This window comes from Cyprinus carpio, chromosome B14 (assembly GCF_018340385.1).
Source record: "Cyprinus carpio isolate SPL01 chromosome B14, ASM1834038v1, whole genome shotgun sequence".
Lineage (NCBI taxonomy): Eukaryota > Metazoa > Chordata > Actinopteri > Cypriniformes > Cyprinidae > Cyprinus > Cyprinus carpio.
Genome location: NC_056610.1, coordinates 13026076 through 13040515, shown reverse-complemented (window position 1 = coordinate 13040515; position 14440 = coordinate 13026076). Strand labels below are relative to the sequence as shown.

The 14440-nt window shown below is 40.0% G+C and overlaps 2 protein-coding genes across 2 annotated transcripts in view; one reads left to right on the top strand and one right to left on the bottom strand.

Moving 5' to 3' along the window:
• ctnna1 (catenin (cadherin-associated protein), alpha 1) overlaps positions 1–14440 on the top strand; it is a 105293-nt gene that overhangs the window by 50347 nt on the left and 40506 nt on the right. Inside the window, exons 8-9 of the mRNA XM_042738128.1 lie at positions 13086–13166; positions 13388–13540. Coding sequence (XP_042594062.1) covers positions 13086–13166; positions 13388–13540 — 234 coding nt within the window. The remainder of the gene's footprint in view (positions 1–13085; positions 13167–13387; positions 13541–14440) is intronic.
• LOC109082060 (leucine-rich repeat transmembrane neuronal protein 2) lies at positions 245–5799 on the bottom strand. The gene is made up of 2 exons (XM_042738129.1): positions 5142–5799; positions 245–4602 (listed from the first exon to the last, which is right to left on the bottom strand). The coding sequence occupies exons 1-2, from the start codon at positions 5452–5454 to the stop codon at positions 2981–2983; spliced, it is 1935 nt and encodes a 644-aa protein (XP_042594063.1). The 5' UTR covers positions 5455–5799; the 3' UTR covers positions 245–2980.

Sequence of the window (14440 nt, the reverse complement as noted above, 5' to 3'; positions counted from 1 at the left end):
CAGGTGAGTGCTGGGTTATGATAATGTTAATGATATCAGAAGCCATTTACTTCAGAAGGGCACCTTGCCTGAAGCCCAGACCAAATACCCTGAGTGCACCATCCTTAAAAGCCTTTCAGCCATCTCTGTATTCAACACGTTTGATACATGATAGAGTTTCTACAATCCTTTGTGTAGAAGATATTTAAAAGGAAGGCAAGTGAGACCTTGGGTACCTAAAGAGCATATTAGACAAAAACAGTTATAAATTGTAACATTTTTATTTAAAAATATATGTCTTAAGGAAAAAAAAAAAAAGATCTTTTCAGTTGGCCACATCTTTACCCACTATACAGATATGAAATAGTACATATTACAATACAAAAGGAAAAAGCAGGGTTTTGGGGAGAGGAGGGTGAGAAGCAGTCATTTTCGCACAAAGAAGTTTTTGGGTGTGATTTGAAAGGGGCTTTTTGGCCAGAGTGAGCAGCAGGACTTCATCGTATCACAAGATAACATTCCCCCCAAAAAACAGTTTACAGGAGTGCAAATGAATTCATGGTCAGTGGTTTTTGTGATTGCTTATAAGCTGATAGTTTAAACAAATTACAATGTCAGTATTTCATTAGAAAGTTGTTCTTTCTCACTGCATATGCCTAAACTATCAGATCAGGATGTGAGACTTTTTTTTTTTTTTTTTTTTGGAGGGGGTGCTGATGTTCATGTTGTCTTTAAACATGCAAGGTGTTTTGAGGGACGCAGAAAGCAAAGGTCAGCCTTTCAAATTCAAAACAAAGTAACACCATTGGTAGAGGTTCTTGGCTCAGTAAATGTTAGCTGCAGTTTTCCTCATCAGTCCAACAGCATTTGAAAAATGCATTTTGGAATGTTATTTCCTAGCTACACCTTTGGCTGCACAGAAAAGATCAGCTACACAGACAGACCTTCCCTTTCTGTTTGTTTTTACCAACATAAAATTGTGATTTGCAGAGTTGGAGTTAGTGAAAGAATTTTAGCAGCCATTCCTCACTCACGATATTTCACAGCACCCTCTAGAGGACAGATTTAATCAGTCTCTTCAGGCATGCTTAATTTTAGCATATGATGACTACTCAAGTTTTTTCTTTTCATTTTTTTTTTACTACCATTAGGTACATGACCAAAAAATGGGCTTTGATATAGATGCGGATTTCTCAGGTTTTGAGCTTTTCTCCAGAAACTTCTGCCTGGATATGACTGCATGTTTCTTTATTCTTAGACTTTTTTTTTTCTTTTAAGCAATGAGGCAATAAGCCTTATTGCAGCATAACTAGGGTGGCATTCAGAGCTTTCTAGCTCTTGCCTAGTTCACCGTTAGTCACCGTTTTGTCATGCAGTTCTTTTTTCCTCTGAAGGTTTCTGTACCCTGATTTAGCCTCACTCGGTGGCTGCTAAGATGCTCATTGACTTAAATTAGATGCTAACCAGTGTTTGTGTTCCCTGTACCACCTTGTGCATCCCTGCCCCCAACTCCTGATTGCAACACAAAGAGCTACTGCAGCATCAGCTTCTTTAGTTTGATGCTAATGTCTGTCCTCTCAGTGCTGCATACAAATGTCTCCTGACCCAGCCTCCCACCATCTTCTGCATGCTCTCCTGAGAGCTGCGCTATGCTTTTACTTCAGCTTTTCTCTATTTTCTGTTTCTTAAGTGTCCTTGGTGTGAACCTCTGGATATTTCTTGCACAGACAAAAAATTGCCTTTTTTGTCTTTATGGCCTGAAAGGAGCAGGGCTATGAAGTAATAACTCTAGTCTTTTTTTCCCCTTTTTAAGTACTGGCTGAGGAGGCTGAAACTTGTAGGGCAGAGGTTTTGGGTGACAGAATATTATATTCATTTTCCCCGGGCTTAATTGACTCAATGTTGAAGCTGTCAGGTATGGTTATGCTCTTTGCTGCATTCGAATAGTGCGAGGGCAAGTGTATGCTTGTATTTTTAGGAGGCAATTGTCAGTGTCCTCTGCATGCCTTCTTTTTCTAGCTCTTCCTCTCTCCCTAGGAAGTGGTTCTCGCTGGTGTTTGCTTCGTCGTCTAGCATCCTTTGATGGTCTCTACCATTAATTAATGATGTAGTGATCTAAGCAGCATTGTTCTATCACAGTGAGGATGTCAGTGTTTGGAGCCATCTTATGTAAGAATATATGCACAATGATAATTGGGCAATTTTCTTTGTTTAATATTGAGTAAATCCCTGCTGAAATGGTAAAAGAGGGAGCTTGTTAGGACATTTTGTTAGAACCAGTGCAGAGCCATATTGGACATTAACCTTTCCACAAGTGCCAGGCTTTAAGATTAAGGAAGCTGACCGAGTTTATTGAATTGAACCAAATTTGTAACAGTAATTGTTTTCAATTTAGAAAATGTGAGTTTAAAAAATATGCTTTGTGTCTGTCTGATTATTATCTTTTTTGATTTCCTCTCCCCAAAAGTGAATATGAGTGAGATCTATAGTGTTGCTAACGTGCACCAAAAGTCTTTTTTTTATTTTTTATTTTTTAATCCTTTTAAATTTGCACTGTTTAGCGTATGTAACACTATTTTTTCCATGAAATAAAATATCACCATTTATCAGAAGATATGTCATTGTATAAACGGTTTTCTGGATCACAGGGTTCCAGGTGGTTTGGCTATAGATTTCTCATCTCCTCTGTGCTGCAGAATACATAGTACACAAACTGGTGATGCGGTGACACATCCAACCTTCCTCTGCTGAGATTGATTGCCCCAGCTAGATATGAACCTTTGCATTTGTATTACAAAAATAAACTTGTGGATTTTTCTATATTTCCTCTCTTCAAATTCATCCCAGTCATCTCAAGCTTTCATAGATTTCCAAAGCTAACAATTTCAAAGAAATACTCCTCCTTCATACAAACTGAAAAGGGGAAAAAAGTCCAAAAGCAAACCCTGTATCTTTTGAAATGGACAAATGGTTAAACCCAGAAACTGCAGGAATAAATAGTTTATACTTCACACTCTTTGTAAGGCAGTTGCTGACATTTGCACTGCCCATAGCCATTGATGATCACGAGTGCACCCTCCTCATGACTGGGCTCGTACTCGTTATAGGGTACCTGTGTAGCCAGGTCCGCCATTGGCTGCCTCTGCTGGGTCCTCATCTGTCGCCGGTTCTGAATGGCCGAGCAATGGCGGATCCGCCTCAGAGTGGGAGGGCAGCATTTTCGTGATATGTACACTACTAAAATGATGAGAAAGAAGGAAAACAACAGAGCCATGGTGCCAATGATGACCCTCTGGGTCAGCACTGTGTTGTCTATCGCAGAGTAGTCCTCTGTAACATCTGCCCCCTCCACCGTCATGGTAGTAGCGAGGGCAGTGCGTGGGGGTTGGGTGGTGGTTGTAGTAGTGGTGACAATCGTAAAGCTCCCAAAATCCTCTGCATAGAAGTCTTGCGTAGGGGTCTGCATATTTCCGAACAGGGAGCTTGTGATCTCGGGGAGCATGGCCTCCGTGCTGGTACTGGTCAGTATGACCGGGGCTGAGAAATTTTGGCAAAGTTGGAATCCGTAAACGGCGTCCAGTATTTCCTCGCCCTGTGCGTACTCAGGACTGTGGCAGAGGATAGAATGCTCCCATCGACCCTTAAAGGTGCTCAGCCAAGTGGCCAAATTGCAGATCCGTTTGGTACATTCCCATAGGTTGCTTGACAGCCCAATTGCGTTTAGGGACTTCCACATATCCATGGTTTGGGTGTCGAGGCTGGTCAGTTTGTTGTTATCCAGCAGCAGGATCTTGAGGTTGGGCAAAGTCTCAAACACGTCAGGGGTGAGTACACGTATCTCATTCCCAGTGAGATCCAGTTTCTCCAGAGTTGTCCATTTCCATTCCATGGTGCATGTTAAATTGTTGATCTTGTTCCACTGAAGATAAAGGAACTGGAGGGCGACCAGACGAGGGAAGTGTGCCAAGTTAATCTTAGTCAAGTGATTGTGTTCCAAATGGAGCTCTCGCAGCTTAATTAACCCGGCGAAGCCATTCCGGGCCAGGCTACGGAGCCGGTTGTTGCTCAGGCCAAGGTATTCCAGGCTCCGGCAATCCCAGAAGGCCCGCACGGGCGTCGTGCGCAGCGAGTTTGACCTCAGGTGTAGGATCTGGAGCTTCCGGAGCCCGTGAAAGAGCTCAGGCTCCAGAGCTGTCATCTGGTTGAAGGAGAGATCCAAGATCTGCAGGTTGATGAGGTGGATGAAGGTTGTGTTTGGCAGCTTGGTGATGCGGTTTGAGCTCAGGTTAAGGTCCTTGAGCTTGTACAGCCCCTGGAAGGCATCCTCATGCACGGTGGTTATTTGGTTGTGGTCCAGGTGAAGCCAAGTGAGCTGGGTGAAGCCAAAGAACTGGTCTGAGCTGAGCTCACTGATGCTGTTGTGTCTGAGCGAAAGTCCAAGGGCCCCTTTATCCACACCGTCTGGGGGCGCCAGGAGCCCCTGCGTGTCGCAGTAAAACTGCAGGTCTTCACATCGGCATTTCTGGGGGCAGGTTGTGCATGACACAGGGAGGCACAGTAGCATGCTGATCAAACAAAGTGCCACTGGTGCTTGTCCCACCAATGGCCACCTTGAATGGAAACCTGGGTGGGTTTAAAGATAAGAAAATAAACCGGGGGGAGGGAAATCTAATCTCTGCAGGTTTTTTTTTTTCTTTTTTTTTCCCATTATCATGCGCACTCTCTCTGTATTTGTCAACATAGTCATAGCGATCTGCTTGTTGATTCAAGATTTTTAACAATGTTTAAGGGGAATGTTCAGTGACTTGCACGGATAGTAACGTTGACTTAAGTAATTTTAATGCATAAATTATTCATCCATATGTTTGAACAGGTTTCATTTAATTTTTTTTCCTAGGATGCAGTTTATCGTCATTTTTTCCCCATCCCAATTTCCTTAATCTTTTTTTTTTTTTCAGTCATTATTTAAGTGGCTTGTAAGTCCCCCCCACTTTCCCTGCTATAAATTACTGCTTGTTAAATATTACAAATCTAAGTAAAAAAGAAAAGCAGCTTTTTAAATATATAGATTTTTCTAGAGACCCTGCCAGCCACTGTTCCCCCTCCTATTCACTACATTGCCTATTCAGGTCCAGACTCTGTGAATAAAAGGGCTAACTTACCCATTCTTTTGTGTACATCGGAGGCTGCATTCAACTGTCTTTTTCCGCAGACTTTTGGAGCAGCCAGATGGAAGAGAAATCCAAATGGAAAAAAACCTTTTGGGTAAATACAAAAGGAATCAAGCTCTTCAGAAATAAAGTGCTGAGCCCCCCCAGTTGAACCAAATTCAGGCATTCCATGTCCTGGGATGCTGTTTTTTCTCTTTTTTTGGTCTGTCCTTTTGTCAGTCCTGCTATTCAATTCCCAGATTAAGAAAAGACCAGCATTATTTGCCTTCCAAGAATCCTTAAATTCAAAGTTGATGATTTGCATCCAAAGCAGCACCGCTGAGCAGATCCCTCTGTCCCTTAGCTGCCTCTTTCCTTTTCCACCGCAATGATGTCAGCTCAATTGGTTAATTGAAGATCACGCATTCCTCTTTCATTGCTCAAGGTCCTTCATCCATTACTTGTTGATGGCAGTCAGAGGCTGCACTTGCGATGCTAGTTCCGTGTGGCTCTGCTGTGTTGTTTGGAGTTCTCGGCACCGAGGAAGAGGAGATGCAGTGAGGGGAAAAGCAGAGGAGAGGAGCTGAGATGTTATTCTGTGCTTTTGTTGCAGCCACTCACTGCTACAGAGTGGTGGCAGGCTGGCGTCGATCATCAGTGCAGTTTCTCTCTCTCCTTCTCCCTCTCCCTCTCTCTCTCTCTCTCTCTCTCTCTCTCTCTCTCTCTCTCTCTCTCTCTCTCTCTCTCTCTCTCATATGTGTGCTTTGGTTCGCTCCCTAGCTCGCTCACTTTCCGCCTTGCACACTTGCCGTTTGATTCAACGCACCCCCCCTCCCTTACTTTTTTCTTCTGGTTCATCACAGTCAGAATATTGATAACTGCAACGTGTTGCGGCAGTTCACAGCCGAAATGAACAATTACATTAAATTTCCTCGTCTGCTTCCTGTCTGGTGTGTGTGTGTGTGTGTGTATGTATATATAAATATAAATATAAATATATATATATATATATATATATATATATATATATATATATATATATATATATATATATATATATATATATATATATATATATATGATATGTATATATGTTTGTGATGAAGCTGGGTGATTTACTATTTTGTAGTAGTACATTAAACCATATTAGGTGATTTCAGCTTGTTTTATTTGTGTTTTGGGTCTTCAATTAAGTATTGATGAATGAATTTACAATATAATTAAGTTGGCACAGGAAGCTGATACTTAATTTGATATACGATTTCATTCTCTCTCTCTTTCGCTCGTTCAGGTTTTCAACACAAAACGCGTCACAAGCAAACTGACGTCACAGAGACCTTTTATACTCCTGTCGATCTGCGGGGACAGAGTCTGAATGCTAGACTTAATAGAGCATTCACACTGCACAGCCTGACAGGAGATTTCACTAAACATAAGATGTAGCTGTTATACACATTTTTCTCTGCTTTTCTGTCCTTTGGCTAATTTTTCTTCATGTGAGTTTGCTGAATGTAATGTTATGGAAATTATACTGCTCCTTTTTTAATGAAATGAAGCCTGACATGTTGGATGGCAGCCTATACAGTTTACTGGCTAAATATGAGAAGGGATAGGTATTAGCAAATCAGAACCCATTTATTTATGTAATAATTAATTATTTTTTATGAATATGGATGGTTTTGATTCCAGATGAACATTATGTAATTTTTTGTATGTAATTTTACATGATATTTTATTAGTTTGTATTTGTTTTTAATAGCATGTATTTTTTATACTTTATTTTTTGACAGATTTTGTTTTAGTGCTCTCAAAATATCTACAATAAGACACTCGAGTTCACAGAGAAAAAAGAAAACAGTAAGAGAAATAAAAACAATTCGGTAATGAAAAATTAGCAATTAACGACAACAGTTACATGAGGTCTTACAAGAAATCGAGAAGTGCACTTTGGCACTTTGGAAGTCTAGCCATTGTTTGTTCACAGTATATAACAATCCCATTTCCTCCAATCATTTTCCCCTTTATTCTTCTGTAACTGGAGGGAGAAGGTCATTTTTTTCCATAGAACATATTTGACAGACAATACTTAGAAGATCCATATCAGGAGGGCTTCTCTTAAGCCAACATTTAGTAACTGCTTTCTTGCATGCAACTAAAAAAATCTTAAAAAGTTAACCATCACATTTATTTAAACCCTCCGGTGTGACCCATAGAAACATAGTGGGAAATGACACATCTATGTTAAAGCCTATTACCCTCAATATTAATTGTCCTCCCCTTCCCCAAAAAGACTGAATATGTGGACTTAACCAAAAAATGTGGGCAGGGTCATCTTGTGCAGAACGACACTCCCTCCAGTAAGGGTGCACTTTCCCAGAGAACTTAAAGGGATACTCCACCCCAAAATGAAAATTTTGTCATTAATCACTTACCCCCATGTCGTTCCAAATCTGTAAAAGCTTCGTTCGTCTTTGGAACACAATTTAAGATATTTTTGATGAAAACCGGGAGGCCTGTGACTGGCCCATAGACTGGCAAGTAAATTACACTGTCAAGGTCCAGAAAAGTATGAGAGACATTTCCACCGGTAAGCCTCCAACCCCCCCCCCCCACCAGGGACATGCTAAGTAGCCTACAATGACATCACAAAAAAAAAAAAAAAAAATCACCAGAGGGGAAAAAAGCCCGTATTTGCATTAATATTTTTTAATAACTGCTTGCACTTGCTTAGAATAAATGGACTAATATTTGAACCCCTAGTGATCAATCAAGTGCTCAGTCATATGGCTAGAACACAATCACATACACACTCACAGAAATCATTACGACCGTCTTTTAGCGTATCACACACAGAACCAATATAGCTCTCAGTCAGTTCATAATTATATCATCATATAGCCCTAATTTCTTAATGTTAAAGCATTAAGGGATAAAATAACCGTAGCCTACGACCCTCTGTAATGCAGCTCTGAAATGAGTTGTATTCTGATACTAAAAGGTTTTACTTTATTTAAATAGAACAAATACACAATTTCTCACAAAGTGTTGCTGAACAGTGAATCAAGGAGCGTTGCTTTATGAACACGGAGAGTCCTCGCAATGAGCTATCACACATAACATTTCCAAACGTGTTTTTTATTATGAATCTGTAATAAATAATATATACAAATGACAAAGGCAAATTTTGGTCAAGTTGTTTATTTTCATTGAGCTATTTACTATCATTGTGTAGTTTCTAAGCTGAAAAGCAGTAAATTGTGCTTCATTTCAGATCTGCTTTCCGCTCCGGTCACGAAAGCAGATATGGCAGTGCATAAACAGAAAGCATTCTCCATTCTAATGTTTATAACTGTATAATTGAAATTTTAACTTCTACGTCCACTATTACCCAGTCTCTACTGTAGTGTCTGTGTCCACAAATCACAGAATGTACTGCATTGCCTACATCACGTTCCCATTCTGACGACCATGACCTCTTGATGTGATGACGTAGATGCAAAGTAATCGGTTTAACGTGTTTACATGGCAGGACTTCAACTCTCAAACCATTTACAATTTCTTTCAGTTTGAGGATTTTTATTCCGATTGAGGTGTTTATATGGAGCATTTTCATTCGGATTGGACTTTTAAACCGATTACAATGCTCCATGTAAACGCACATACTGCCTTACAAAGACAGCTGTTAGTGAAAACCTTCTTCCGAGATGTTTCAGATAACTTTAACGCTAACGTTAACTAGTTTTAGCCAGTGATACCATGCTGAAGCACAAGATGACATTAATGTTCTGCTTGAGCAGTTGAAAAGTGTAACTTAATGAAAATGACGACCAGGAAATGAACATTTTCGTCTTCATTGTGATTGGGGTTGAATGCTTAGGGACATTTTGCTCTGTTTTGGTTGGATTTAGAAAATGGAATAAAATAAATTACATTGCCTATCCTCTCAGGATACCTGGAATTAGTGTTACAAGAACCCTAGGCACATAATTTTTCTATTTTCGTAGCATAAACACTATTAAACCGATGCGAGCTTCGGATCTTCCAATGTTTCTCTATGGCGCTGAAATCTAAAGATGTCAGAGTTCCGCTCCCTGTGCAACTGATACTCGACTGCCATTGGCTCATCTGCGTTCGAGGGGAGAGGCTTACTGATAGGTCAGTTCTGACAGGTTCTGAAAGTTATCCAAATCCCCATTTGATGTAATTTTACAACGGGTAGTAATACCATTACCTGAAATAAGGTCATAAAACACAAGACTGTCAAACCTGGAGCTTGTAGCCTAGAATTTTTGCTTCAAAATGATGTGAAAATCATCTTGTTAACTCACTCACAGAAAACAATAGATTGATTTAAATTTTCTAAGAAACTTTTTGTTTCAAACGGGCATATGCGAGTAGGCATCAACTATCATGAATATTTGTGTGATTCACACCTGAGAAGACAAAGGCCCGCATAATGAGCCTTTCAGCCAGGTGTGTGACTGAGAGGGAAGAGTTACAATAAAGAATGTGAGGACGAAATAAATGTATATATTTTTATGTTTGTAGTTTTTTTAGAATATATTTAATTATCCCGCTTCATTCTTTTTTCTGAGGAAATCCAAAACTCAAATCCTGAGGTAATCGTCAGCACATCTTCTTGGGGTGAATTATGTCGTCTTCCTCTCAGTGCGAAGCAAAAAGTAAAATAAAATAAAAAACTTGAACAGTCTCGCTGCTTTGTTTTCTGTATGGGTGTTTACAAGCGGTGAGCTTCACGTGGAACATTAAAATATCAATACCTGGTTCAGCGCGTGGGCGTGGTCGCATTAGATATAATGAAGGGAGATGTGAAAAACGGACATCGCATTGTTTTCATATGGATTACTTTATCACAGAATATTTGTTTGCGGTAGCACTTGCTTAGTTTAAAAGTAGACATGTCAAGCTTTCTATAGATATATAGAGAGAGATATATCTCTCATGTCTCTGTGTTGAGTATTTGCTCATTTTGCTCTCTGTGTTGAGTTACAGTTCATTTTAATAACGCGTTTCTAAATGAAGATCACCGCAGACCAAGGCTGCAGACAGCGCACCTTGTTTGTTTTCTTTATTTTGTAAATGCACAAAGTTCTGTTGTTGTTATGTGTGTATGTTTTTTTTAGTGGAGCATTTACAGATTTGATTGATGTATTGCTCTTATCTGTACGATCAAAACTTGGTGTAATTTAAGTACTTTTCGGGGTTACCAGGAGAAAGTGCCTCAACACGCGTATACGCTTGAATTGACTCAAGAGGGTTAAAGACAATTATATGTCCTTCCATTTTGCTGTATAGTTAGGACAACACCACAATACTAATGGTCTTAACTGTGCCGCCAGCTGGTAATACCTCAGGCACGGTAATGCCATGCCACCCCTCTCCCTTGGTAATTGCGGGGCTGTGAATCTTATTTGCGGTCTCCTCTTGTTCCATATAAATCTAAATGGCATGTATTTGTATATGTCTTTATATCTTATATTACTACTTTATAATAAACATGTTTCATTATTTAGTCAAATTTTTAAAATTTCAGACTTATAACTCAAGACATTGCAAAGAGATTTTCTGAAATCATCCTCTTTAAAATAATGCAGCACTGCTTTTGTAACATTCACTGCTTTCAGTAAATTTCAAGACAATTATTGCTAGATGTCAGACTGCCTGCTGTGAAAAATTATTCATGTTATTATGTGTAAGGGGGAAGTTGTGGCCTAGTGGTTAGAGAGTTTGACCCCTAACCCTAAGGTTGTGAGTTTAAGTATTGGGCCGGCAATACCACGACTGAGGTGCCCTTGAGCAAGGCACCAAACCCCCAACTGCTCCCCAGGCGCCGCAGCATAAATGGCTGCCCAATGCTCCGGGTGTGTGTTCATGGTGTGTGTGTGTGTTCACTGCTGTGTGATGGGTTAAATGCAGGGCACAAATTCTGAGTATGGGTCACCATACATGGCTACGTCACGTAATTGTTGGTCTGTTGTAGTTGGAATCTTTGCATTACGTGATTTATTTCAGAATCTCACAGTATTAATTATATTTAGGACCTCATGTCAAGTTAAAAAGTTAAACTTTTTTGCAATTATATGTCAGATTGCAGTCTTCTGTTTATGAATGCAACCATCTGTATCTAAACATAAACGTGACCCTAAACCAACCCATTTATACGACTCTTTCTTCATCATATGAATCTTTCAATTCACTGTCTTGTTAATTTCCAAGTGTATAGGTTTTTGTTTCTTCTGTGCACATGGTCACTGTAGGTTGTGCTAAAATTGCTTTTGTGCCATTGTACCTACTGTGCTTAATTTGAACATCTGTGTTACTTTTTTTGGGGTGGTCACTTTCTAAAATGACCTGGGCCATTTTGTGCATGTATGATTTATTTGTTTGTCATTTTTCTCCATAGGTCGTATTACTTTTTTACAGATACTTTTCTCACTGGTGTGTAATCTACACTCAAGGGAAGTCTCTGCTGAGGAGGACTGTTTAAAATCTTCTTTTTTTTTTTTCTTCCACCAGTCTGTGGGGAGATTTGTTCATGCTGCAAGCACAGCTCTACCTGACCATCATTAACTTTATGTGTGAAAACACCACACAATCTAGTGTGAGGAATCAAATGACTGCCCAATTAAGTGGAGCTGCTTGGAGCAAAATCAATATTGAGTGATCCAAGTCATTTTACCCTCTGGGGGAACATGCGATCATATAGGTAATATCTGTCGAGCTTTCTTACTTACTCTCTGGATGAATGTACCATTTGAGCTAATCTAAGTAATTTTTGTTAAACTCAATGTGCAACCCATCTGTAAGTTAGTGATTTAGAATTGACAGTGCCTCACCATTATTACGCTGGAGAGCCTATGCTGTTCTCAAGTGCTTTCATCCAACTGGCACAGAATCAGAAGGGGATTAAGGCCGATAGAGTTCACTTACCACCTCTATCGTGTACCACCCAATGGGATGAGGATGTAGGTGGGGCCGAACCTCCAGTGCCACTGCCATATTTCATTGACTGTCACGCTTTTGCTGCTTGTGCCCCTGTGACACCTTCCCCCAGGCTTTTCCCTGTGCTGGAGATTTACCTACCCACTGCACATGAGCAGTTTGTCTGGGGCATGTGAGAGAGATCTGCTTTCCCAACGCTAGCCAACCTGACTTGAAGCGCTGGACAAGTAAACTCCTTGTAAAGTGAGGAAATTGCTCAGATTTATCTCCGACACTCATTGTGTTGGTGAACTCTGCTTGACCAGTCTTAACTCCTGCCTACCTGCCTCTGAACTTTGTGTGTTGTTAAAAGCTGTCTTACCCATCACATAATGGGTTTTATTTGAAAATCTAAATGCCTTGTTTACATTTTAATCCTTGAAGGTTGGGGATGGAAGAATCGGACACTAGTTCAAAAGAATCTGTCGCATTTTAACTAATCTTTACATGTGCCTTTGCCCTACATCCTCTTTTTTTTGTGTGTGTGTGTGTGTGTACTTGCACTGCAGGAGAGCTATTTGTGTCATGAATTATTTCACGGACTGCTTAAGCCTGGCTCAAGAAAGTGACAGACAAAAACTCTGGATTTTTGAGCTGAAAAATGTATTGGTGAAAGAATGTGGGTAGGTGCCTCCTGACAGTACCACGAGTCACGTTAGTCATATGAAACAATGAACGCCAAAGGGGGTAAAAGAACCTAAACCCCTACAAAGTTTTCAAGAATGAAATGAAATGTTTGCCACAGGGGATCATAACCATCAGAGTAACTCATGCTGTTTTGCTTTTTTCTTCCACTGTAGAAAATGCATCTTATCCATCTTATCTTATAAGTTTGTCTTGTCCTTTCAGTCCTCAGCTTTAACTCCACCTGTCGTTTTTCTTGTTCCCAGCGAGCCTGACTATAACAAGTTTAAATGAGACTAAGTAAATTCTCCCCGTTTGTTTTTATCACAGGCTGGACATAAAGAGAAGAGCGATGCCCTGAACACGGCCATCGACAGAATGACTAAGAAGACCCGTGACCTGCGCAGACAGGTCTGTTCACCTTGAAGCAGTGCACAGAATCACATTTGTTTTGATTATAGGTGTCAACAAGAATAATTTACGTCCTTCTCTTTAATGACATATCATGACTGTCTCTCTTTAGATTCACGTTGTTTACATTGCATACTAAAAAATGAATATACCAAACCCAGGTGCTCCGAGTGATCAAACACTAGCTAAGGATTTGTGTGTTTGTGTATTCATCATTTCAGCTGCGGAAGGCTGTGATGGACCACGTGTCGGACTCTTTTCTGGAGACCAATGTTCCACTGCTGGTATTGATCGAGGCTGCCAAGAATGGTAATGAAAAGGAGGTGAAGGAATATGCCCAAGTTTTCCGTGAGCACGCCAACAAACTGATTGAGGTAGGCACCTGTTTTTTGCTCCATAAAGTGCCAATTACTGTCCCTCGTCTGCTGCAGATTTTAAATTCTGGAATTGTTTCAAAACAAATGATGGAACATTATTTGTACTCCTCCAGACTAGCTATTCTTTTGTTTAACATGGCATCTCGAAGAGAGCACACATGATTGGTGATTGTAGGTTTGTTGTCTTTGATTAAGACATTTTGCATTAATAAATCAGATAAGCTCTTTAGGGGATTTATGGTAGAAGTCTGTGCTGAAATGCACAGACCAATTCTGATCCAAAATTGATTTTGTGCACTGTATCTGATTTGCTTTTGTTGGTTTTGTCACTGACATGAAATGAAATGCAAGGCGTTTTGCCAGACTAAATTAAATGTAGGGATGAGTCAGGATAGACATCTTAACCGATTATGGTGGTCGAACATAGTTTATCTAATGTTTTTTTTAGACTTTCATATTTTAGGATGCTGTGCTTGAAAGGGGATGATTTAAGAGGCTCTGCTTGCTCCGAGAGGGTTTTGGTATGCTGACAGCATGCTTGAACGTGCTGCAGAGAAGTTGCATCTCTAAATTCATCCCCATCAAAGCATCGCTTTTGTAACAAATTTGCCGCCTTCAACAGATTTCAAGACAATTGCTGTCAGACTTCAAATCACTTGCTGTGAGCATCGTTTCCATGATTATGCATAATCTGTAGATATTGTGAGAACAATGAGAGCTCTGTGCAATAGAAGTTTTTAAATATTTAGCCTTATTTGTTAGATCATTAGTTTGTAGGGTATCTGTCAGTTCCCCTATTGACGAGCCGCACCCTGAAATATCCTAATTATACCAGATACTAGACGAGTTTCTGGTTTGAGAGTAATATATAGCTTTACAAATCGCTAATTAAAAGTG

Coding starts and splice junctions, on each gene's coding strand:
- LOC109082060 (XM_042738129.1), bottom strand. CDS start 5,454: ATGCAAATCATCAACTTTGAATTTAAGGATTCTTGGAAGGCAAATAAT. Junction 4,603..5,141: donor CGATGTACACAAAAGAATGG/GTAAGTTAGCCC, acceptor AAACCCACCCAG/GTTTCCATTCAAGGTGGCCA.